General features: G+C 47.0%; 1 protein-coding gene across 1 annotated transcript in view; it reads right to left on the bottom strand.

The window, feature by feature from the left end:
• The window catches only part of Dner (delta/notch like EGF repeat containing), a 164211-nt gene that overhangs the window by 119654 nt on the left and 18759 nt on the right, over positions 1-25798 (bottom strand). Inside the window, exon 5 of the mRNA XM_042679326.1 lies at positions 7793-7938. Coding sequence (XP_042535260.1) covers positions 7793-7938 — 146 coding nt within the window. The remainder of the gene's footprint in view (positions 1-7792; positions 7939-25798) is intronic.

The raw sequence follows: 25798 nt of genomic DNA, 5'->3' as shown, positions 1-25798 counted from the left end.
GGGCTTGCTCACAGTAAACAAAGCTTTCCTCGAGGTCACAATCTTGCGCATCCTTGGAAAGGACCTAGGTAGGGGGTGGAGGCAGAGGAGCCCCGCAAGGAGTGCCTCCGGGCAAAGCCCCAGAAATACCCACTTCGTGCTCATCCTGCCAGGGCCATAAACAAACTCTTAGGCCTTGAACACGTGGCTTAAATCTTACACCTTGGTTTCCTGGTATTTAAAATAAAATGAGTGGAGAGGCCTGGAAAGCCACCTTCCACTCTATATTCTATGACCCTGGACCTGTCACCCATGATATAATCCTTGCCTGCTATGACAGGAATATTGACATCATTCCACAATGGTTCTTCGAAGGCTTAGCCTGGGGGGAGAGATTTCACCCTCCTACAAAGTGCTGAGGCCAGATAAAAGCGTGGGGAGACGGGGGTCCTTCGGGATGTAATTTTAGAACCATCTCCTTAAATAATTTACAATAAATGATTCAAACATGCTGCCATAATTTTGTGCAGACAACGACATGATCATCCTTCTGTTTCCTAGCCTAAGAAGAAGAGATGGCTTTTTAATTACCGTGATATCAAGATAATTCACACACGTTCCTGTACCCATTAAAAACGCAGCAGCGGGACTCCCCTCGCATTTACGATCTCGGAGGTTAATTGTTTCTAATACCTGTATTTTTAAGATTTGTAGAACTACTTGCTCTCTGAGGTCCACAGGGCAGCTTCTGCAAATCAAATCTGAGCAAAATCGCCTTTCCATTAGCAAAGAAACATATCTCAAGCAGCTTCGTTGTAGTCTTAAGTTTGAAGTGTCTATTCTCAGGCTCAGAAGTGTTTAATAAACGTGGTCATCAAGCTAGTTAGTCAGTCAAGAAAAAGGCATTTTTATCTCTTTAGAAGGACGCTGTCTTAGAATATGACAGTTTCTTGTCTCTGGAACGTCGCTTCAGCAGGCTAAAACCATCCACTATTCCACTTGGTTGGTAACCTCTCTGCTTGGGTCTTATTCCCTACTTTCTGGAGAAAACTCACCTGAGTACCAGCACAGGCATGGAGCCCTGACCCTGCCGCACGCTGATAGACTACCCCAGGGGCACTGCCACAGTATGCTGTTTGCACTCACTGCCACTGTGTTGTATCTTGAGGGAAACTGGGTTCTGTGGGTGCTGGTGGCTGTCTGTTCAATGGTACTAGGAATTAAACTCAAGGCCTCATGCTTGTTAGGCCAACACTACACCTTACCCCACACACACTCGCTCAGTCCTTTTCCTTCAGTTTATCAGATAAAGTCTCGTGCTCTTGCCCAGGCCAGTCTCTGACTGGGATCTTGCTATCTCCACCTCCAGAGTAGCTGGGATTATTGGCATGAACTACCCCGTGTTCCGCTCCCATTGCTGTTTGGATGCTGAATGATTCAGTGAATGTATTGATTGTTCGTGGGCTCCCTCATCTCCTTTCCTAGCCTTTCTCTTCCAATCCTTCCAGAACCCAGTGCCTCCCTTTTCAGGCCCCTTGAGGGCCTTTGCCTTTGCACTAATGCTGTGCAGCTCTCCGAGGAGTGTGTGACTTGACTATGCATCTGTCCCTGCCATCTTATTCTTCATCCTACCTTCCACAACCTTCCTACAGAGATTCGCCAGTAGTTTCAAAGCAGCAAGAGAATAACATCAAAGATTCCGTGGGCTCAAAGCATTCTGACCTGTTTCTTTTTTTAAAGTAGGGGAAAAGATTGATGGAGTTGCCTAAAATGTTCCTGAATGTTCCTGAGGGGTTACTACAATGCTCTGGGTCCCACTATCTCTGAGACAGCCTTAGATCAGAGAATATTTTATGATTCATTACTTTATAAAAACTTAATTCACCTTTTACTTCTCATATTCCTATACTTACCAAATTTAGAACCCAAAGTGTACTTCTAACTCAAAGCTCAGAGAACTAGCTTCTTACCATGTTTTTGGTCTTCTATTTATTTTCATTGAGGTTTTTAGTGCCCCTCCCCCCTGCATGGAAAGGTGCATGCTAGATGAATACAGAATGGGCCACCCCAAGACTCTAATGCAAGAAGCCCATCACGCCATGCTCTCTGGAGACGCTTTCTGTGATTGCGCACCTGATGCAGTCATCTTTCTGGGCTCTCGGAGCACGCCTGTGCACCTGTCAAAGTACACATCACACTGTGCTCGAATCAGTGAGGCCTTCCAAATCCCTCCAGGCTGGCCCTGTCTTGACAAAAAAATTGTTCTCCTCAGATTGTAGGGAGCTACTAGGGCCACAGCAAGTGCTCAAAAGCTCGGCAATGAAGTGAATGCAAATAACAATGGACATAAAGAAACATAAGTGGAAATCAAAAAGTCTTACGTCTCCAAAGAGCAAGAAGACACTAGCAGACCTGACAGGAGGGTCCTACTTTGCACTGACGATTAGGTCCGCTTCTAGAAACAGGAAGGTTTTGACCTGTTGGGGAGGTGGGAGAGCAGGGGGCAGAGGGCCGGGGGGCAGCATGGGAGCAGTGAGGCAGTCGGGCAGGTGAAATCACTGAGATGTGAGTGAAGACGGGGAAATGCCTGGACTATGGCGAGGGACGCCTTGGCAACTTGAGCGCCTGCTTGTGCACTCCCTCACTGCGCCACCAATGCCCCGAAATGAACAAACCAAAGGCACAAGGAGGAACTAGGAGCCCTCACAAGGAGCACAGCTTTCACCATGGAACAAGAAATGGTCCAGGAGAGTTGACCTAGGGCAGATGGGTCCACAGGACAGTGTCCTGTGCCATGTGGGGTGCCCGGCCATGTGGGGTACAGAAGAAAGCAAGTATTGTCAGCTGTGGATAAAGCCACTAGTTCTGGTCAATAAAGCGTTACTAAGTCAGAGCCGACAGGAAGAGCATTGATGCAGGCTGGAAGAGCAGACTCCCGAGCACCCAAGCCTGGGACCACAGGAGGGTCACAGGGAGGCGCCATGAGCTAAGAACTCTGTAGCAGCACATCCCTAGGTCCAGGCCCCTGCTATGAAGGCAAGCAGAGGAAGATACTATAGACACTGAAACTGATTTTCAGTGGTTAGCACTAGCTAGTGTCCTGCCCCATACCAGCAGCCTAAAGATGATGGATGCTCAGGCAAGAGCTAAGGAGACCTCTAGGGACCTTCTGACAATCCCATTTCTCATCAATACAGACCAGGGCCAGCAAACAGGAAAATGGTGGGATGCTTATCGATCACTTCTCAGCATTGATCTTTTGTTACTCATTCTGAGTTGTCTTGAAATGGCTGACAATGCGATGTGTGAGTAAAAACACATGGTGCATCGTCGCTTTAGGAAATAAGCCAGGGGCTGGGAAGGTGGCTCAGTGGTAGAGTGTTTGCTTTGCATGCATGAGGCCCTGGGTTCAATTCCTCAGCACCACATAAGCAGAAAAAAGCCAGAAGTGGTGCTCTGGTTCAAGTGGTAGAGCACTAGCCTTGAGCTAAAGAGCTGAGGAACAGTGCCCAGGCCCAGAGTTCAAGCCCCACTACAGACAAAAAAAAAAAAGGAAATAAGCCAGGATGGGGCCTGAGCAGCATGATCCCAGGACCTCTGACTCCAGGACTACTGTCTACGATCTCCTTGCACATCAGGATCACACAGCTGTCCTACCAAACGCATCAGAGTCGAAGTGCAGAGGAGGTTGGAGGATGCGTTTCAGGCTATTTATCCATGGTAAACAAGATGTTCACAAATGCCCTCAGCCTTGTGGACAGAGGAGTGAAATGGGTAGAAAGAGGGCAAGAGAGAATTAGGAGAACACAGAAAACCTTGTAATCAGTTTATTTCATAGAGCAACTGGGCTGGGCCACTAGGCCCAAATATTTGATCCCACATTATTCTGGATGTTCTGCCAGGATAGTTTTGTGGTGAAATTCATTTACATCCACAGACCTCTAATAAAGTAGACTGTTCTTCATCACGTGAAGGATGATTAGAAGATGAAGGGTGAGGTCAGCCTCATCCAATTAAGTTGAATATCTGAATAAAATAGAAGGCCAAACGGCCCAAGCAAGAAGGAATTCAGCCCATCAATGGAATTCAGACTCCTCAACCTCAGCTCCTCCTGGTGGGAGCAGCAGTATTTAGACAATTCTTTCCTGACTCTCCAGTCTGTGGGCCTGCACCATCAGAATCTGATACCTCGTGCTTCACAAGGGTTGCCGACTGTCCCGCCAGGAGCTAAACGTGTCCGCTGCCTTTCCAGAGAGCTGGTCTGAAGCTCCAGACTGAGACCGCCAGCTGCAGCTTTCTCACGGAGGAGTCCTGCGTGCTGGGCACATGCCCATATCACCTGTGTGCTACGATCACGTGACATGTATCATGGAGTCTTATTGGGGTTTGTTGTTGTTGTTGTTGTTGTTGTTGTTGTTTTGTTTTGTTTTGTCTGTCATGGGGATTGAACTCTGGGCCTGGGCACCGTCCTTCGGCTCTTCAGCTCAAGACTAGCGCTCTACCACTTGAGCCACAGCACCACTACCGGCTTTTTTCTTTTTGCTTATGTGGTGTTGAGGAATCGAACCCAGGGCCTCATGCATGCAAGGCAAGCGCTCTACCACTGAGCCACCTTCCCAGCCCATCTTATTGGTTTTATTCCTTTGTACAATCCTGCCTAATAAGAATGACTGGATCTGGACAGACAAGTTCCATGGCATCTAATTTGGATCTCAAAAGACTGAACACTCAAGCCAGCAAACAGACCTGCATAACAGGTGATCTGGGGGTCAGAGCAAGTAGGCTAACCAACCTGGGGACAGAGTTCCAAGACATAAATAGTGGACCAACGGCCAACTTATTTTTGTCAAGAGAAGGACAGCTCAGAATCAACTCTTGTAACAAAAGCAGCCTTCAGAAAATAGGAAGGAAGGTTTTGCTGGCGTCACAGTAAACACTTGAAAAGCCCTTCTTGGACCAGTGCAGTAGCTCAGAACAGCCAGCTTAAGCTCTATCATCACACTTATCAACCCAGAACTGAGAAATATCCCCTCACCAAAGTACAGCTGACAGGGGAGAAATGAGTTCCATTACCCAATGAGAGTGGTATAGAAATAACAGAATTGCTTTTTATCCTGATGGATGATCTAATAAGAGAATATAAAAATGATTAGAAACAATAAAATTAAATCGCCACATGCAGTTCGATTTATATTGCTCTGTAGAGTAGATTCTAACCTGGTGTAGAAGGCTGGACCAAATAACTCCTTATTGTAGGAGACAGTGACAAGGAAGAAACATGATGACCATGATCTTTATTGCTGGAAAACACTGCTATGTCACTGTAACTACCACAGCACCACAAAAACCCACGAGACTCAAGCAGACACAGAAACAGCTGAGCCACCAGTCCACCCTGCAGAGGTGGTTTGATTTGCATGAGTCATTTTGTTCCAAGATAACATGACCCAAAGTGGTGGATCTTGGACATGGTAATGCCAGGCTGATCATTTGCTCAAGAGTCACCAGGAATAATGATAATAGCTGATGTAGTTACTGGCCACTGTGACCTGATGCAGAATCCACGGCCGCAGAGACTCTCTTAGAGGTAAATGAGGTGCTTCCAGGAGGTGACAGGGAAGAAAGAAGGATGCTGGATGCCCTTCAGAGACGCTGGTACCCCCAATCAAGATCCGCTCCCTCTGAGGTGAGTCTGCCAAAATTGGCTTCAATCCCTCACCAAGACTTTTGAATCATTTTTCCTCGTGCTTCCCAAGGGTTGCCGACAGCCCTGCCAGGTGCTAAACGTGTCCGCTGCCTTTCCAGAGAGCTGGTGTGAAGCTCCAGACTGAGACCCCCAGCTGCAGCTTTCTCACGGAGGAGTCCTGCGTGCTGGGCACATGCCCATAGCACCTGTGTGCTACGATCACGTGAGCTTGCAGTGAACCCAACCACGTTGTCAGTCACCAGGTCCAGAAGCGACCCCTGCTCCCCGCTCCTATGAGACATTTCTCTTTGGCTGATGTTGTCTTTCTCAGTTCACTGGGGTCTGCACGGCCTGCGGGGAGGCACTCACTCACAGTCCCTCACTCTCTTTATTAAATGGGTTCTTCACTGCTTTTTCGTTGTTTTCCCAGGTACGTGACCCACCCCACCCCAGCTTTGACTGTCATAGAAGAACACTCAGGATCTTTTGCTTTTCTTTCCCATCAAATGCATTCATAAATGAGGCTTCCCTCAGGCAAGAGGGTGGACTGGTCCCAGCTGGCGGCGATGGAAGGCCTTTGTGAAAGCCACCTTGTGCGGGCTCGCGCCCCAGCTTCCTCTCCATCCTCCTCCTCCTCCCTCTCACAAGCAGGGCTACGACTCGGCCCTTGGTTTTCCTTTGGGTCCATTTTCAAAGCTTTGGCAAAAATGATCCTTTCTGCTGCTCCCTCTGCAGAGTTCCCAACCACATTCTGCCTTTTCTAAATTATATTTTTATTGTCTCCAAGTAGCTGAATGAAGGCGTTCCCATTCGACAAATCCGTTTATGAATACGATACGTCTTCACCAGTGCCACCCCCTCATCATTCTCCCTCGTCCCGTCAATTTTCTGTCTTTTCCAGTGAAAATCACACAGGAAAAAAAATGTGTTTTTAAAGCAACTGCCAGATCATACTTAAGATAGGAAACTCCTGGTTTTCTAAGATGATGGAGAAATATTTGAAAATTTCCCCCAAAACTTCTCTCCTTCATCAGACACTCATCAAAGTTCACACTGTGATTAGAAAAGGCACCAGGTTATCTAAGAACATGGTCCCTGCTGCCCTTAAAGTCATCCTAGAACAGATCACACTTTGGGGAGGGCTGGGGGGTCTACCTTCACTGGACATTAACTCCAGTGGAAAAATGTGTAGACTGGGGAAAGGAAAAGAAAGCGAAAGATGACAGAGAACAGAACCCAGAAGTGGTGAGTGGAATCCTGTCCCTGAGGGTAGAGAGGACTGGTTCCCTCACCTCTGCTCTCCAGGTGGGGCCCAGAGCCCTCCGGAGAAACTGTCTTAATAAGCTCTGCACTGCTGGTACGATGGTCCCAGTCACTGATGGCTAACTCTGGTCCCTAAGCGGAAGACAAGAAGAGGAAGTTGCCCTCAGGCCCATGCTCCGTGTGACTGCAGCTATTAAAAAAACAAATGTGGGAGAGCCCAGGGATTCTACAGTGCTCAGAGAAAGTCAGAGAGAAAAAAACCTAGGCAGATGGGCAAAGATGGCAGTCCCACAGAGACAACACCCCTCTCTCTCCCTACAGGCCCCAGAAGACAGAGAGAGTGGCCTGGTGGAGACAACACCCTGGAGCAGAACTGTACGGGGGACAGGCGCCCGGACCTGGGGTGAGGTGGACAGCGATGCGTCATGGTGCTAGCTCCCCAAGGCCCGCCTCTCACCCCTGCCTCTGCCTCATGCCTTCGCCTGCTCTTCTCCATCTGCAGTTCTATTATCATTGCTAGAGAAATGTGAAGTCCAGGCGGAAATGACCACATTGGCAGACAACAGTTCCAAACACTGATAAGCCAATGACTGCACTTACCTTTTATTTCTTCCATTTCTCTTGATTCTATTACCAGATATAGTCTTCCGTCATTCCAAAGCTAGAGGATGTATCAGTACACAAACGTATTACAAATCACAGGGAGATTTTTGCATACTAATCCATAATTGAAGCCAGAAATTTGGAGGGCTTCTCCAGCAAATACACCAGGTCTCTATTATCCTCGTTTGACGTGTGCACCCACATACACATGTGTTTATGCATGCAGATATACGTCCACATGCTCCCCGGTTGACCCCTCACCTCCGATGGCTTTGTGGCGCATTTTCCCTTTCCCGAGCACTCTACGTCATTCGGGCGGCTGTCCCCTGGCGCGCACGTGCTGGCCTTCACCACCAGAGTCAAGCGCAAGGCAACGATAGACTTCGTCACGGAATCATTCACAAACCCTGAAAGAAAACCAAAACAATCGCAACAGTAAAGTATGGCTTCACCAACCGACCCTCTACCCAGCTCTAGGTAGCATTCCAGTCTGACCAAAAAGAAAAAGTGAGTGTAGCACAAAGGAGTAAAGCAAACACGACTCTCCATCCAGATGTCAGGTCTTCAAGATGTACGTGGTCAAGAGCAAGGAGCACCAGACACATCACTCCAGACACGGCCTGTGGTCCTTCACTTGTTCCTATCTCTCAATTCCACCCCTAGGGGCCACCTTGGAATTCAATCTCTGCTTCTAAACCCGGCTCTTCCCCCTGTCACTCAAAGCTTCTCCTGAGTACTCTGGAATGTCCCCCATTCTGCCGGCAGTCTACACAGCGGCCCCCAGCCCCCTCGCAGGTAGGCAGGCAACGCCAGCGCACACTCCGTGTTGGATTCATTAATGAGCAATTCACCTGATCACCAATTGGACTTTATGGTATTGATTTTATCCACCAAGTAAAATGGATAATTTCAGCTAACTAACAAAACTGGGCTAATCATAGCTAAACGTTGAGCTGAATATTGATTACAATATCACTGAGTTGTCTTATTTATCATTGAAGGATCTTTAGGTGTATAAGGCAGCCATTCATGCATAGCAGTCAATATAGATATTTATAGCACATATACTTACATTTATTTAGCATAAACATAGAATACTGAGGAATTAATATAGCTTCTAGCTGGAATGAAGAAATAAATATCTTGGTATTTATTTAGTGAATATTTTAGTAAGCAAGCATTTTTTTCTCATAAGAATATAACTTTTTATTTCAAAGGAAAATACTACCAAAACTCATGAATGTGCCAAGATATTTAGTCCTTGGTGCTGTTCAAGAGTAAGATCAAGTCCATGAGTCTCATATACACCCATATCCACAGATATTTTTATAGATATGCATGGGTATTTTACGACATGGGCTCTTTTATGTGTGTGCTGGTTCTGGGCCTTCAACTCAGGCCTAGCTGCTCTCCCTGAGCGTTTTTGAGTCACACCTCCACTTCCTGCTTTTCTGGTAGTTGGAGATAAGAGTCTTATGGATTTTCCTGTCTGGGCTGGTTTCAAACCATAATCCTCAGCTCTCAGCCTCCTGAGTAGCTAGGATTACAAGTATTAGAAACCAGCAACTGGCTGATAAAAGACTCTGAATGCCCAGGAGTCAGTGGGGAAAAAAATGAACAAAAGAAAATGATTGATTGAAGAGCAATTGAAATAAATTCCATTACCAGGAGGAAAAGAGGTACATTCTGATCTCTATTTCTGATTATACATAAAAGTAAATCTAGATGGCTTAAAAATGGTAACGTTGAGGCTGGATGCCAATGACTCAGGCCTGTATCCTAGCTACTCAGGAGACTGAGATTTGTGGATTGCAGGTCAAAGCTGGCTTGGGCAGGAAAGTTCATGAGACTCTTTTTTTGGGGGGGGGGGGGGGGGGTCCGGTCGTGGGGCCTGAACTCTGGGCCTGGGCGCTGTCCCTCAGCTCTTCAGCTCAAGGCTAGTGCTCTACCACTTCAGCCACAGCGCCACTTCCGGCTTTTTTTCTTTTTGCTTATGTGGTGCTGGGGAATCGAACCCAGGGCCTCAGGCATGCAAGGCAAGCGCTCTACCACTGAGCCACCTTCCCAGCCCTCATGAGACTCTTATCTCCAATCAACCACCAAAAATCCAGAAGCAGAGCACTAGGGTTCAGCAAAAAAAGCTCAGGGACAGTGCCCTGGCCCTGAGTTCAAGCACTAGGACCAAGATTTAAAAAAATAAATAAATAAAATTTAAAAAAAGCTAAGATGTCAAAAAACTTTAAGACTCCAAGTAGAAACACAAGAAGTTGGCTGTTTCACCAGCCTCACAGCATGAAAATTTTCAAATGAGACACAAAATGAATCATAAAAATAAATTAATTTTCCTCTATATAAACCTAAATTGTATAAATAAAATTGTAAATTATTTATAAATAGGCACCACAAACAAAGATGGTAGACCAGATGCAGGCTTCAAGATAAAATTTATAATGCATAAAACCTGAAAATGATTACCTGCCATAATATATAAAATATTCCTCCACTTGCTTTTCTCTCAACATTACTTGTATTTATATAAATATTAAAACATACAGAGCAGCATGAAGCTCTTTTATGTATAAATATATAAACAGTAAAATTATGTAGAGATGCATGGAAAGAAACAAACCAATCTCAGCAAATGGAAGAAGGAGGCAGAGATGGGCAGAAAGGGAACTTCTGGCTGCAAATATAAAAGTTTATTTCTTTATTAAAAATGAATAAAGAGGGCTGGGAAGGTGGCTTAGTGGTAGAGCGCTTGCCTTGCATGCATGAGGCCCTGGGTTCAATTCCTCAGCACCACATAAGCAGAAAAGGCCGGAAGTGGAGCTATGGCTCAAGTGGTAGAGTGCCAGCCTTGACCTGAAGAGCTGAGAGACAGCACCCAGGCCCAGAGTTCAGTCCCCACGACTGACGGAAGAAAAAAAATGTATAAAGAACACCAGGCATGGTGGCCCATGATATAATCAATGCTACTTTAGAGGCGAAGATCAGAAAGATCACAGTTCAGGACAGCCTGGGCAAAAAAGTTAGCAAGACTCCATTTCAAGCAATCAGTCATACCAGGTACCTCTCATACCAACTAGGCAGGAAGCTGAAGGTAGGATCATTGCCTGTGGCCAGCCCTGGAGAAAAATATATTAAAATATACTAAAGGGCTGGGGGCATGGCTGATGTGGAAGGCACCTATCCAGAAAGGTGAGGCCTTGCATCTACACTCAGCCTCCCCGCAGGAAAAGTAGAAAGAAAATATACAACAAAAGGGATTAAGACTCGTGTATAATGGAACCCTATATTCATTTCCATAGTCTTACATATATTTTAATATTGTACAAATAAATGTTTAGTAGGTGGGTAGGGAAGGGCTAGTGGGAGAACAACAAAGGAGGGGCAACGATGCTGGATAGGAAGCGAACTCACTGCCTGACTCGTTAACGTAGCCCCTCCGTACAGCATCTTTGTAATAAAATCAAATTTAAACAAATAAATGTTTAATTTAGATTATTCATAAAGCTACGGTATCACTACTTCAAGCAGGCTGTGACAAGTTATAAATCTACAAGTAAACACACTGGGCGGTAAGCAAGGGGTTACAAGTGAATTAACTGAAGTGTCACAGACTCTATGGAGAGCTCAAATAGTATAGTTCTAAAAAAAAGAGTGAGTCAAAGCCCAACAAAATAAATAGCAGGTGCTTGCAAGAGGGAAGGGGAAGGCCAAGGGCAAGGGGTAGGAGAATGAAGGAGGAAGAGGGAGGAATGCAGTCAGGAATTCACTGTATAGACCACAGGGCTCAGAACTGTAAGGGAAGGGGTGGGAGGAAGCGGGTGGAAGGTGGATGACACAGATCAAGATACTCTGTACACACAAACTGCTTTGTTAAATGGCAGAAACAAATTCAATGCCTAAACTAAAATCAAGATACGTAAGGGAAAGGGTGGGCTGGGAGGCATGGGGGAGAATGCTGGATGGGTGACAATGACCAAGATGCACCGTGTTCATAAGCTGCTTCCGTGAGCGGCTCCTTTGTACAACTACTTAAAGATAATAAAAATATTTTCTGAGCTGTTCGTTTCTAGCTCTCTGCTCTCTCTGTTCTATTCTAGCTCTCTGTTCGTTTCTAGCTCTCTGCTCTCTCTGTTCTATTCTAACTCTCTCTCTGTTCCTCTCTGCTCTTGCTCTGTTCTTTTCTAGCTCTCTCTGCTCTCTCTGCTCTTTTCTAGTTCTTTCCTCTCTCTTTCCCAGCTCTCTCTCTCATTCCCAGGCCTTTCCCAGCCACGTGGAGTGCCAACCTTGCCTGGTCCAGCAGGTCTACTGAATAAACCTACCCCTTACCTGAAAAAACATATATATATATATTTTCTGAAACACAAATTAACAACAGCAAAAGAATAAGAGAAAAAGAAATGCAGAGCACCCTGCTATCCAGAAAACAAGTTCCAGAATGACTTTGTGGTCATCTTCTCTAAACTTTTCAAACACCCTGTTTCCCTCACTTTATTAAATTCCTTATTGTGATGCACACATGCATATTGTTCTCACAAGTGCATTACCTTAAAATAACCATAAGAACCTGGATACAAAAGAGAGAGTGAATCACATCAATCTAGCTGGCTTGCACGTCAACTCCTATCATCTCATTAGGTGATGGTCACCTAAAAAGACATTGCTATTGCTTTTGGTGGTGGTGGTGGTGGTCAGTCATGGGCCTTGAACTCAGGGCCTGGGCGCTGTGCATGGGCTTTTTTCACTCCAGGCTAGTACTCTACTCCTTTGAGCCACAGCTCTTTTTTTGTGGTGGTTAATTGGAGGTAAGAGTCTCACAGACTTTCCTGCCTGGGCTGGCTTCGAACCACCATCCTCAGATCTCAGCTCCTGAGTATTGTAGCTAGGATTACAGGTGTGAGCCACTGGTGCCGGGCTAAACATTGCTATTTCTCACTACACATGAGCGCCATTCCCAGTTTAGAATTCCCTGTACTCTGGGGTGCTGTGCCTCTGCTTGTTATATCAAATTTGTTCAAAGTGAGGCTGGACATACTAGGCTCACTATTCATCCTTCTAAATGTTAAGCAAAAGGCAACTGTGAAGCAAAAAGAAAAAGAAAAAAGAAAAAGCGAGGCTCAGGCTCGGGCTGAGGGAGGAAAGGGGTTCACTTTCTCCAGAGCCCCCCAGCTCTCAGAGCTGCTTCTAGCAACAGAGGGAAGTTAGTCTTCGGGTTGCACCTCTGTCTGTCCTGAGCATTGAAACAAGTCTTACTAAAGCCCGCCACGTGCTGCAGCGAATCCCAGATGAGGGCGGCCCCTCACAGTACGGGGCCTCCGCAAAGACAGGAGCCACAGGTCTGACGCCGGTGGTGGTTTACATGCACACACTGCTGGCTGCTACCGGCTTCAGGAAAGAAGGAAATGGAGGGGCCCAGAACAGCGATCCTCTTCCGTCACAGCCCCACTCTGTGACATCTTGCTCATCCCATCTGGTCTCTGCAAACATGTCCACACTGCTCTGCTCTGCACGGACTCTCCTGCTGCCAACCTTAGAACCACCAGAGGCAGCGCCGGCTTCACTGGCTCACGACTTTTTTCCTCAGTATTCTAGGCCACAGTCAAGTGCACAGCATCGTGCTCCGGGCCCTGATTAACTTACTGTGCTCTCTTGATGGAAGAGCAAATCTTTTTATAATTATCCCTTAATTTTGTGATCTGAGACTGGGATTCAAACTTGTACCTGATGCTTTTGTTCACTGGCTACTGAGCCACGCCTCCCTTTCCTTATTATCATTCATTTTTATTATTACTAAGTAGTTGTACAAAGAGGTTTCAATTCCACGAGTCAGATTCTGCATCCTGATCAACGTCACCCTGCCCATCTCGACTCTCAAGTGACATAGTTCCGTGGTTACAGAATGTACATTGAATATAATGACTGCAATTGCCCAGCCTTCCTTCTTCCATTCATGTGCCCCACACACACCAAGAACAAGTCTTAGAGACAGGGTGAAAGAGGTCAAGAAAAGGCACACACCAGACCAGAGCAGCAAAGACAATTCCCTAAGAGAGGGTGCCAGAATGTCTACTCATCCACTTCAAAGAACAGCAGTCACCCAAATGCATAAATACCAGGTTACTAAAATATAATTATTTATCAACTTCTGGTGACCTGGGGTGGAGAAGCAGTCTGATAGAATGTTGGGATGCTACAAGAGGTCTTGTTCCATCTGACATTTCTACACATAAAACAATAGAGATAACATCAGATACCAGTAATTATAAAGGTATTTTTTTACATCTCTCCTTTGTTCTCTAGCTTCACATTAAATTATTTTCAAAGTCTCTATTATCTGTCTGTTAACTTAGCATCTCAAAAACACAGTCCCTTATAATTATGTAGAAAGAGACTTCCTTCCAAGGTTTATTTTTTAAATTCTGCTCAACTGGTAAATTTACTTAGCAGGTACTCAAGTAAGTACATAGTTAAAGTACACAAGGTAGATTTTTCTAGATAATTTGCTCCCATGTCCTCAGTGACCATTGATCAAGCTCATGTCTATCAATGTGGTACCATATTAGATTTCACAGGCACAAAGAAGAATCACTATTGGTTTCTGCTACTCCAAACTTGCCATCAAGAGTTGTAGTAGCAGCCAAGCATTGATGGCTCACATCTGTAATCACAGCTCTTCAGGAGGATGGGATCCAAGGATCACTGTTCAAAGCTAGCCTGCACAGAAAGTCTGTGAGACTCTTCAACTAACCCATGAGAAGCCCAGAGTGGAAGTGTGGCTCAAGGGTAAGCACCAGCCTTGAGGAAATAGACAAACAAGACTGCAAAGTCCCAATACTACACACAATGTAGTAGTTCTTAACTAATATTGAACCTAGTAGCTTCAAATTTTTAGGAGCTTTTTCAAAGTATCTATTCCCATTTTCCAACACATATAACTCAGTTCCCATGGTCTGAGATATGTCTCCAGTAGACATGTTTTTTAAAAGATTTCCTAAGTAAGCAAAGTAGCTGGTGGCTCACTCTGTAATCCTAGTCAGGAGACTCATATCCAAGGATCACAGTTCAAAGCCAGCCTGAGAAGAAAAGTCCAAGAGGCTCTTACTTCCAATATACTATTCAGAAAAAGCCAGAAGTGGTGTTGTGGCTCAAGTGATAGAGCTCTAGCTTTGAGCAAAAGAAGCTCAAGGTAATTCAGATGTAAGCTTCCTTTAAGAACCATATGGGGGAAAATAAATAAATAAATAATCAGCTCTAAGTCACTAAGTTAATATTATTAAAGTCACAATTGCTTTGAATGAGAGGTGCCCTTGTGAGCATCAGACAGCAATTTGGTCATCTATCTGTGCAGACAATGTTTCTGTTCCCACGTTGGTCAGAAAGACTTGTTCGGGCCTCTGCTGCACCTGGGTTTCTGTGATCAACTCCAAGACTGAGGCCTAGCCCTACACAGGGGCTCCAACTGACGTCTGGTGCAAACTAAAACCAACAAAGAGGAGACTTACAAAAGAAAGGCCGGAGAGAAAGAAGGAAGGGGAAGAGAAGGCAGGAGGGAAGAACCAAGACTTCCCAGCAGACACAGGGTATGAAGGACAGAGGGAAACCATGTGTCCCCTGTGTGCATTGACAAGAGGCGAATGGAGACTTTTACTGTGAATACAGTGGAGCTGAAATGCTGGCGAGACGCAGAAGTGGAGCAAGCTGACCCGTGGCAGGACAAGGACACAGGAAGTCAGCAATATCAGGACTGAGGATTTAAGTGATTCCTCATCCAAACACAGATGCTGCTGAAAAACTGCAAGATAAAGAAAACATACGGAGGGGAAAAGAGAATGGATGGGACTCAGAAACCAAGTCCTATAGTCCAACCGTCATCAAATAAGAGGAGTATTACAAAGCTATCCGACGATTAGTACACTAGTAATCATTCAGTATCAATATGAATGACACGATATAGAAATGTCTCTAGGGTTTCCTCACCATGGTGAGAAAAGAGATTTCTTGGGCCTGAGGAGCAGGAAGTACTCCGAGGTGTCTGACCTGGGACCGCACTGTGGCCGCGCTGGCACAGAGGAGGGACACGTGAGTCCAGCAGGGAAGAAACAAACGTGACAAGGACTCACAAAGTTCGCTCCACGTTTAGGTACTGGGAGAGGGAGGGTGGATGGGGAACAGCAATGGACCAGGAGACCCACGTCTATTTGCTTCACAACAGGATGAGTTCCCTTAATTTCAGTGCTTTGGGGGCTGGCGGGGGGAGGGGGGGGGGAGATGGAAAGGGATGGGAAGGGGAAACAAAGGAGGAGGCAACAATGTTTGATAAGAAATGCACTCATTATCTTGCCCATGTAATTGTAACCCCTCTATACAGTATTTTCACAATTTACAAAAAACTATAATGAAGAAGAAATCTCTGCAAAGATTACCCAGGGATCATCTAAACATGTCCCAAGTAACTAGTCAGGGTTGACGAAGAAAATCTGGGTTTCTTTCTCTCCCTCCATGTGTCCCTCCCTAGTTCCCCTGCCCTCCTCCCAGCACAAAAGCCATACACCCTGCCCTTCTCCCCGACACCGAACAGGGCTAATAAACGCAGTGATGACATGCTCTGCGATCGTACAGGCTTTCAAAAAACACTAACTTTGTCCAACTCACACCCTTGGTACAAAGAGAATGAAAGGGGTGCAGTCATTATCGGTGGCAAACAGTGGTCAAGCATCAATTAAAGCACACGAGATGGCTGACTTCAGGCCATTAACTGTTTTACTGCTTCTCTTTTTTAATATTAACGCTAAAGAGTCTTAAATGGACTCTGTAGTTAACACCTCATTGGGATTAATAGCAAGTGGGATTTGCTCCTCTCACTCCAGTCGTTTGCCTAAAGACCATTTTCTTTTCTGCTCAAGGCAAAGTATACATGGAAGATTAAAAAAAATAACTGCCTATAAATTCTTGAGCAGTAGGTATTGAAAACAGACGTGCCGAGGTTTCCGATGAGGACTGAGAGAGCCATCACCCAGGCCCACAAACGCTGCTCAGCGTTCAGCAAGGCCCGCAGCCCACACCAGACAGACATGAAGGACTTCGGGGCACCAGATTCCAGCTCCAGCTGGAATCTCACGCCACAGAGGCAGGGGCAATGGCACACCTGCGCTAGCTCCTTAAGAAGGATCTGTGACCCAACATGTAGTGTGTGTGAACGGGGCCCCTGTGAAGCAGACACTACCAAGGACCAGATGAGGGGTGAGCCTAGGGCCTGAAATGCAGAAATGAGTCCAGCAGGTAACATGGGCCCGATGGAGTGTGCACTTAACACCGAGCTCCCAACACGTTTCCTGGCCTATGAAATCCCAACCATAATCTGAAGAAGAGATAGCCAATTAAAAATAGCCACAAAAAGGGGGCGGATCAAAAATAGCTTTGCCCAAGGCACACGCCCACTCCCAACCCTGTCTGGGTACGCTGTCCTCCTCTACCTGTCTGTCCACTGTGTCTCACTTGTACCAGCTTCCTAAGAAACTTTGTTTCTTCTGTTCTCCAGTCTGGATAATTATTTTACCAACCCTGGCTCTAAAAATCTATGACAGTGACAATAATCAAGATGCTTTCTACACATAAATTGCTACGTTGAATTGAAAACCCTGTGTGCAATTATTTAGAGATAATAAAAAATCCTTTTTTTCATCTCAGTAAATATTATTTTCTATGATCAGAGGCACAGGGGCATTGGGCCTTTGTATCCCTCCCCTGAGTGTCCTCCTTCGGTCTCAGTATGTGTGAATGCCTACAATAATCAAGATGCTTTGTACACACAAATTGACATGTTGAATTGAAACCCCTTGGAGAAATTATTTAAAGATAATAAAAAAAATTGTTTAAAAAATCCATGACATTGTAAATCCTGACCAGCAGATTTGTCTTTGACAATGCTAGAAGAGGGGCAAAAAGCAACCCTGGGGAAGAAGGGAGCCAGAGCTAGGTGCGGGGTGTCAGGCTACAAAACCAAGGCCCACTGATACCCTTGTCATAAGAACTGGTCTCCTCCTTGGTCTCCCTTATGCACAATGCAGCCCGTACCAGAGGGTAAGGAAGAGGAGGTTAAGTAAGTACTTCCTTAAGATGCCATGACCCCCATGTGCAAATGCACATCCACATGTTATAAGCTTGGTGCTGGTGCTGCTCCTGCTGGTGCGACAAGCCCAAAGGCGGAAGCCACGGCGTGTGTTTAGCATGCCCGGCAGCATGAGGTATCATAAACAGGATGCTCACAGTTCAGGCCACCCCCAGCATCGAGTGAGACCCTACGTCCAAAATAACCAAGACAAAAATGAGTTGGAGGCATGGTTTAGGTGGTAGAGTGCCTGACTAGCAAGAGCAAGGCCCTAAGTTCAATGCCCAAAACTACAAGGGGAAAAAAAAATAGCAAAATACAGCTGGAGAGTCCTTCTGAGGCTGGCATTCTACACAACTCCAAGCAACGGTTTATGTGCACAGCAGAGGTGACGAGCCTACAGTGCCACATTTTTTGCTTAATTCCTCTCAGGAATTAATTCCCACCCTTCCCCTTTTGTCACTAATATTAGGCTCTGTTACCTGTCTGAAATCAGTGAGAATACAAGCCTTTGTTCTTCCTGTTGTGCTTTAATAATATAATTTAGAATAACTAAATGACAGGGCCTGTGACCCCTTCCCTTGCTCCCTTCCCACTGGCTGGCAAGCCTGCGTGGCTCTAGGGATGGAGCCTGTGTGCTGGACTAACAACTCCAGGCCGCACGTGAGGGACTAATTAACTAACTTGTAATTTCTTCAAGCCACTGCATCTGCACTGCCTGGATTACAACAGCTCAGCGCTACTATAATCAATACAGGCCTATAAACCAATCACTCCGTGTCATCCCACTGCCTCGGCCACCAGGTCCAAATGGAACTGTCTCTCAGCTGCCATGTGCTGTCACACACTCACAAAACACAAACTCCACCACATCTCCCTCCCTCCTCTTCCTCAGTAGTACAGAGCCTGGCTGATCATGGGAGCCCGGCTCCTATTCTATCACATAGGGTTGGTGGAAGGGAACTGAACACCTCTCTGCCTTGGGCTCCTTCTTTGAGAAGTAGAGATGACACTTCCTGGGTGGTTGCTATGACAGAAGGTCTTAATATAGGCAAAGCCTTTAATGCAGTATAGGCTGTACATCCTCATCAGCATCACCACCACGGACAGCAGCATCAACAACCAACATCTGAAAGAAGTCCTGTCTTCGTGTCTGGCTGCTAAACACACTGCCACCAATGGTTGGCTCTGGAGCAACTCAAGTTTCTTTCTTTGTCTAGGAAGTCCGAGGCACCGGCTGTGCTGAGATCTGGTGAGGGCCCATGAGGCAGAGAGGTGAGGGTCCTCGGGGCCTCCTTTGTGGGGACACTAATCCCCCTCATGGAGGAAGTCACCCCCCCCCCAATGCCTGCCCCAAACCCCGGCTGAGAACTGGATTTCATCAGAGGCGTCGGAGGGGACACAAGCCTTCAGACCATGGCAGGTCTAGATGGAACATGGAGCTGTGGATGTCTGAGGGAAAGAGTTTCCGGAGAAAACCAGCACATGGCCACCCAGCCTCCCGCTCGGCCTCCCAAGTCAAACCTGGGTCAGGGAATTTATTTCTTAAATGATGACTACTTCTTTATCTTGTTTTGTTTTGTTGTGAAGGTGCTGTACAGAGAGGTTAGAGTTGCATGGCTACCTTTTAGAAATTATTGCTCAGATTTAGTAATAATGTCGGGATCAAAGTATACCTAGCATCAATAATGCAAGGAAATGTCTTTTCCTATTACTGGCTTTTTGGTGGTTAGTTGCAGAGAAGAGTGTCACGGACTTTCCTGCCCGGACTGGCTTAGAATCATGATCTTCAGCTCTCAGACTGCTGAGAAGCTAGGATCACAGAAATGAGCCACTAGCGCCCAGCTAAAAGGTATTTTCTTAAGTACAGACAGCACCCAATTCAAGAAAGACTGGCTGGTACAAAAAGAGTGCATAATGATACACAAAGATTCAAATGATAAAGTTGTTTTTGGAAGCAAAATTGACCGTTAGGCCTGTCAAATCTCTCCAGCTGCCTCCTTCAAGCATCAGGCAGTCTCCATTTAGCCAAAGTATTCTCTCCTTGTGTGTGAAAAAAAAAAAAAGCATAATTGAACACTTTTTTTGAAAGGGCCTGTTCCTGAATACCAATGATTAGAACGTAAAAAATTAATTGACACTTTCCTTTGAAATTTTGTTGGCTCACCCAGAATGCCCAATTGAACTTCTTCATTTACTTAATGCCTATGTGATCACCTTTTGCTAATCAGTTGGAATTACATCACTTCATCTTCCACTACTATGGTTTCAACTTGTCAAATGCCAGCAAATCAATTGTGAAATTACTGTGAACACTCATACACTTGCACTCCGTGTCCACTCATTAATATCCAATGAGGATTTCCTGATTAATGACATTATTAGGCATGCCAAAATAATTAATCATTTTTCTGTGTGGGTGTGAGGAGAATAAAGGATTAGAAAGGCACACTTCATTGGGCTGAAAATGGACATTCCACACAGAGGGAGGGAGGGAGGGAGGGAGGGAGGGAGGGAGGGAGGGAGGGAGGGAGGGAGGGGTGAATCAGGCATATGGAGGCGTTGTATGCCAGCTGCTGATGGACTGGTTTGTCTTCTCATCTGTCTGGGGACTGGTGCTCTCAGTTGCCTTTCTTCTGTGGTCCTGCCTTGTCCTGCTTTTATTCAGAATCTCTAGCTTCAGGGGACACCAGCAAGACAGCCTGGTAACCCCAAGATCATGGAAAAGAAGTTCCCTGGATTGACTTAAAGGGTTGGAGATTTTTAGTTTGAAGTGCATTCACTTCCTGCATTATACATACTATGTTTTCCTTTTCTTTTTTCTTGGCTGGTCCTGGGACTTGAACTCAGGGCCTGGGCACTGTCCCTGAGCTTCTTTTTTGCTCAAAGCTAGTGCTCTACCATTTGAGCCACAGTGCCACTTCTGGCTTTTTGGTAGCTTATTGGCAATAAGAGTCTTATGGACTTTCCAGCCCAGGCTGGCTTCGAATCACGATCCTCAGATCTTGGCCTCCTGAACAGCTAGGATTACAGGCGTGAGCCACTGGCACCCCATTCTTATCTTTCTTTTTCAGGGCATGAATTTATTGCAGTGAAAACAGAATTCAGCAACGGATTGCAATGAAGCCCAATGGTGCCCAGCCACGAGACGGGAAACAGGAGGCGCGGGGAGGTGGGCGTCATCTGACGCAGCCTGGGCTCCTTCCGGTTCACCCTGGCATGCTCACCGTGGGAGCACAGTCCAGGACACGGAGGGCCTCTGGGCCTCCCGGCAGCCTTCCTGGTCTGCTCCACCGACTCTCCCCACACCGGCTCACGGGGGCCTGGACGCCCACCATTATCTCATACACTGTTATGAACACGCCATTATTACTTAGGCCCTACCACCCGGTCAACTCCCTCCTGCAGCTCAAGGCCAGGACTGGAAGGAAGCTCTAGATTTGGAAGATTTATTCTCTGCAGATTTAAAACCATGTATGCTTCAGCACAGCCCCAGACCCAGATGAGCGGTTTGCAGCTCATCGCTGTAGTAGTTCCTCGCGCATTGGGATCTTTAAGCCTGTCTGATAGCTAACCCAGCCCCCCCTTTGCTGCAGCCGTCGCTTTTCCACGGACTCCCTGCTGTTGCAGTTCTTCTGATATTATGATATCAAATGCCCTCTCCAGCCACAGGGCCTTGGCACATGCCGCTCCAACTTTCTACCTGGAAGGTTTCCCCGGTGCCTGGTTAACAGCTAAGCCTAATCATCATTCTTCAAACTATGGTCTCCCCTGCTTCAAGGTTATACAAACTTTGCTTATGAAATAGCCAAGTGTGTTGGTCAGTTTTAGTGTCTATTCACCTGTAAAATTAATTTTTAGTACCCGTTGATCCACTAAAATGTTAACTTGTTTGTCCACTATTCTGTTGCCACCACCAGGCAGGTGTCAAAAAGCACGTGGAGGGACAAGGACTGGTGGCTCACACCTGTGCCCTAGCCTCTTGTGACGTGGAAAACAGGAGGATCGAGGTTCAAGTCTAGCTCAGGATACACGTTCTCAAGACCCCATCTCACACCAATAGCTGGGCAAACTGACACATTACGCCACTTCAACTAATGGGAGGCTGAAACTGGGAAGATTAAAGATCCCGCCAGGATACAGGAACGCTCACGAGACCTCATCTCAAGAATCCGAGCTACAACAACGGGAGGCACAAATAGGACTGTGATCCACACCAGCCTGGACACAGTGCAAAGCCCTGTCTAAAACCTAACCAGCGCAAACGGAGTGGAGGCATGACTCAAGCTATGGAGCGCCCGCCTAGAAAGTGCAAAGGCCTGAAGTCAGATCCCAGGGCCGCAACAAGAAACAGTATTCAGGAGGAGGAGGGAAAAGCACACAAACATATAAACACTCAACTGCGAGCTCACATGGTAAATACGAGGAAAGGAAATGGGGAGGGAAGAGGAGGAGAGGGTAAGGGTAAGCTGGTCCTGGGGGAGCAAAGCCTAGTTACTGGCTCCAAGACAAAGAGTGGCTAACTCTGACCGTGGTGTAACCCAGCCCTGATCCTTCCAGAGGTCGCTGAGCACCAGCCCTGACCCATCCGGAAGGGATGTCTCATTGGGCAAGTTCATACAACTAAGGATAAGACACACCGGCCCTGGTTGGTTTTTACGTCCTAACTTAAAGACTGGGTGCCAGGTGCTGGTGGCTCATGCCTGTCATCCTAGATACTCAGGAGGCTGAGATCTGAAGATCATGGTTCAAAGCCAGCCCAGGGAAGGAAACTCAGTGAGACTCTTAACTCCAATAAACCACTCAGAAAACCAGAAGTGGTGCTGTGGCTCAAGTGGTAGAGCGCTAGCCTTGAGCTAAGAGCTGAGGGACAGCACCCAGGCCCAGAGTTCAAGCCCCGCAACCAACAACAACAACAACAAAAGACTGGGACAGAGGCAAGACGCTCAGCCGCTGCACTGGGCTGGCCGGGCTGTGAGGGGCAGGAACAGGAGCAGGCAGCAGGCAGGCGTGGGAGCGGGCGAGCCCAGTGAGGGGACTGTGCGGCAGCCCAGCGGCCTTGCTAGCAAAGCAGGAGGGCAGATCTGGGACTTGCTTCGGTCTGACTTGCTGACTTTTGGATATGAAAAGGGAAAGAGCAGCCAAGCCCAGCCCTGGGGACCGGAAGGATGGAAAGAACGAACACTCGGGAATCAAGACCGCCTCTGCAGGTCTGCTGCTAGGTCTCAGACCCTGAAAAGCTCCCTCCGGATGGGCCTTTCCCTCTCAACCCCTCACACCTTCCCATCCACTCATCTCTCCTCTTCCTCCTCTTTGCTGGCCCCCATCCAACCCTGGCATGCCCCACACAGCTGCACATCAGCTGTGCCCAGGCCCGTGCCTTCTGACCCACGCCCTCTCTTCTGATGCACCTTTGCCTATGCAGGGCGCTGGCTCAAACCTCCAAGCAGAAGCCTTTGAGATTGTCTCCAGCCCTGCCTCCCTCCTCCACTGGGATCTGCACTTCCAGGTGTCAACTCTACATCCCAGGTGAATACAACAGCAATTTTCTAAGTCGATCCCGTTCTGTGTCTCACACCACCACGACCTCTCTCTCCCACCCCGGTGCTCACAGTTGTTTTCACTCAGGCCCAGTTTTCATCCAAGGCCAAGTTCAAGACACTCCTCAAGTTTAACACCTTCACTTTCCCATAGGTAATTGATTACTCTTCCCTTCTGAGGGCTCCTAGCCCTGAAACCGATTCACCTGATATTTAATAGGAAAGCCTTTATCTTCCCAATGTCTTCTTTTTTGTACAGCATCATCTCAGTCACCATGTAACCTAGGTAACACTCAGCTGTTAAGTGAATATTTACCATTGTGCCTTACTTCAGTCATAAGACTCTTGTGGGATCTGTTTGCAGTCAAGTTCTTAGTAGTCCAGAAACCAGGTAATGAACAGGACAGAGAGAACTAAAGAAAATAAACAACAGAGAGCCTGCACTGGCACAGGCTAAAGAGATAAAATGACAAGGAAAGAAGAGAAAGGAAGAGAAAGTGGGGAGAGAATTGGTGCCAAGCATGTGCAGACAGAGGGGAGAAGGCCAGGAGGCCAGGATGTCTTCTCAGTGCGATGCATTTTCACAATTCCACCAAGCACTTCTGGCAACCACCTGTAATCCTAGCTACTCAGGAGGCTGAGATCTGAGGATCCCCAGTTCAGAGCCAACCTGGGCAGGAAAACCCATGAGATTCTTATCTCCAATAAACCACCAAAAAGCAGGAAATTGAGCTATGGCTCAGATGGTAGAGTACTAGGCTTGAGTTTTAAAAAAAAAATGCCAGGTGCCCATGGCTCATGCTTGAGATCTAAGGATTGTGGTTCAAAGCCAGCCCGGGAAGGAAAGTCGCTGAGACTCTTATCTCCAATTTAACACCAGAAAACTGGAAGTGGTGCTGTGGCTCAAGTGGTAGAGCACTCACCTTGAGCTGAAGAGCTGAGGACAGTGCCCAGGCCCAGAGTTCAAGCCCCACGACAAAAAAAAAAAAATCAGGTAAAGTGCCAAGGCTTTGAGTTCAAGCACCAGTACCAGCACGTTAAGAAAAGACAGAGACATCAAAGAAAGAGGGGGGGAGGGAGAGAGAGGAGGGGGAGAAGGAGAAGGAGGGAGGGAGAGAGAGAGAGAGAGAGAGAGAGAGAGAGAGAGAGAGAGAGAGAGAGAGAGAGAGAGAGATGAGCTAAGGTTTAAAGTGTTTTAATTCATCTCATTCGGGAGCTACTAGACTGTGCTCCTTTGAATATGACTCTGTAAACAAGACTAGCCTCAGGGCAAGGACAGTAGTGGGCATCCTGCCTGCCCAAAGCTTCAACTCTCTCAAGTCAGAGACTGGCACAAGCTGATGTTCCACACCTGAAACTAAGCAGCTCGACCTTACGGATGGTCAATGGGTGCAGGTGAGGGGTAGATGCTGTGGGCGTGTATTTCATCAGGATAACTCACTGATGGTCAGCGGGGTGTGGATGATGGGTAGATGCTGTGGGCGTGTATTTCATCAGGATAATGATCCAGGGGCTGTCATTAGCCATGTGGTTACTGGTTAACATGTTCAGTTAAGAGAATTTCTAGAGGCTGCGCCCACCCTTCAGCCCCCCTCCAGGAGACGTTTGGAGCCCTGGACATGTCGGGATTAAGGAGATACGAGGTGGCGCTGGAGATTGAGGAGGAGATCAACCGGGGCTGCTTCTACTTTTTCCCCCCGGCTGCAGAGCTCAATGCACCCTCGACAACAGAAGCAGGAACCTCTTTGGGGCCTGCTGAGATGTCTGTCTAGTGGTCTGGGGCCTGCTCCCCAGCATTAGGCCGTGGCCTCCTCTTCCACACCCCTACCCCCCCCACTGCCCAGCCAGCCGGTGCATTAAAGATCTAAAGCGAAGCCTACCCACCGCACTGCCTTCCTGACTCTGCCGCTGTGGCCTCCATTCAAATTGGGAACCCCCTCCCTGTATCCGCTGTTTCCTTACCCACTTGGCTTCTCTTCCTTTTAGTCAAGGCCCCAATTAAGACTGAGGGCTCCTCATCAATGCCAGACTTCTTGTTACTGTCAGTGACACATCCCCGCCACATCCCCTAAAATAAATCCATCCCTGGCGGTAGCCTAGATGGTAAGAACTAAGTAATCTTGGCCTGATCGACCTCTCCACCTTACCCCCATACTGGCATGTTTGCTCCCACAATCCCAGCTATCTGTTACCATCTTCCTCCTGGCCAGAACTTTGCCCAGTGGTTGAAGAAATCTTCTCTTCCTAGGAGTGGATCTAAAACATTTTAAGCCAGGGTGGTAGAGCCTCGTCAGTGAGAGGAGGAGACTCCTAAAAGCTGGGCCCAGTAGCCTGCCTCAGGAGAATGATGAAGGTAGGAGATGTTTCCTATAGTTAATATCCCCACCTGATTCCAGTTTTAGAGACAGAAGCATCAGCCCACTTAGCAGTTCTCCAATCATCATTACCCCTTGCTATCCTGTTTTTTCTCACCACCCAACCAGTCTGAGACCCAATAACTCCTACCATGGTGAGAGACTAGAATTGCTTTATGGGCCTGCTTTCAGTTATAAACCAAAACCAGCACCTGAGAGGGTACTGGAGAATTGAGTTACAGAAGTAATTTATTCCTGG

Source organism: Dipodomys spectabilis, unplaced genomic scaffold (assembly GCF_019054845.1).
Source record: "Dipodomys spectabilis isolate Male_0828 unplaced genomic scaffold, ASM1905484v1 ptg000051l, whole genome shotgun sequence".
NCBI classification, from domain to species: Eukaryota; Metazoa; Chordata; class Mammalia; order Rodentia; family Heteromyidae; genus Dipodomys; species Dipodomys spectabilis.
Note: the sequence above shows the minus strand (reverse complement) of the source record. Positions and strands in the feature narration are given on the sequence as shown.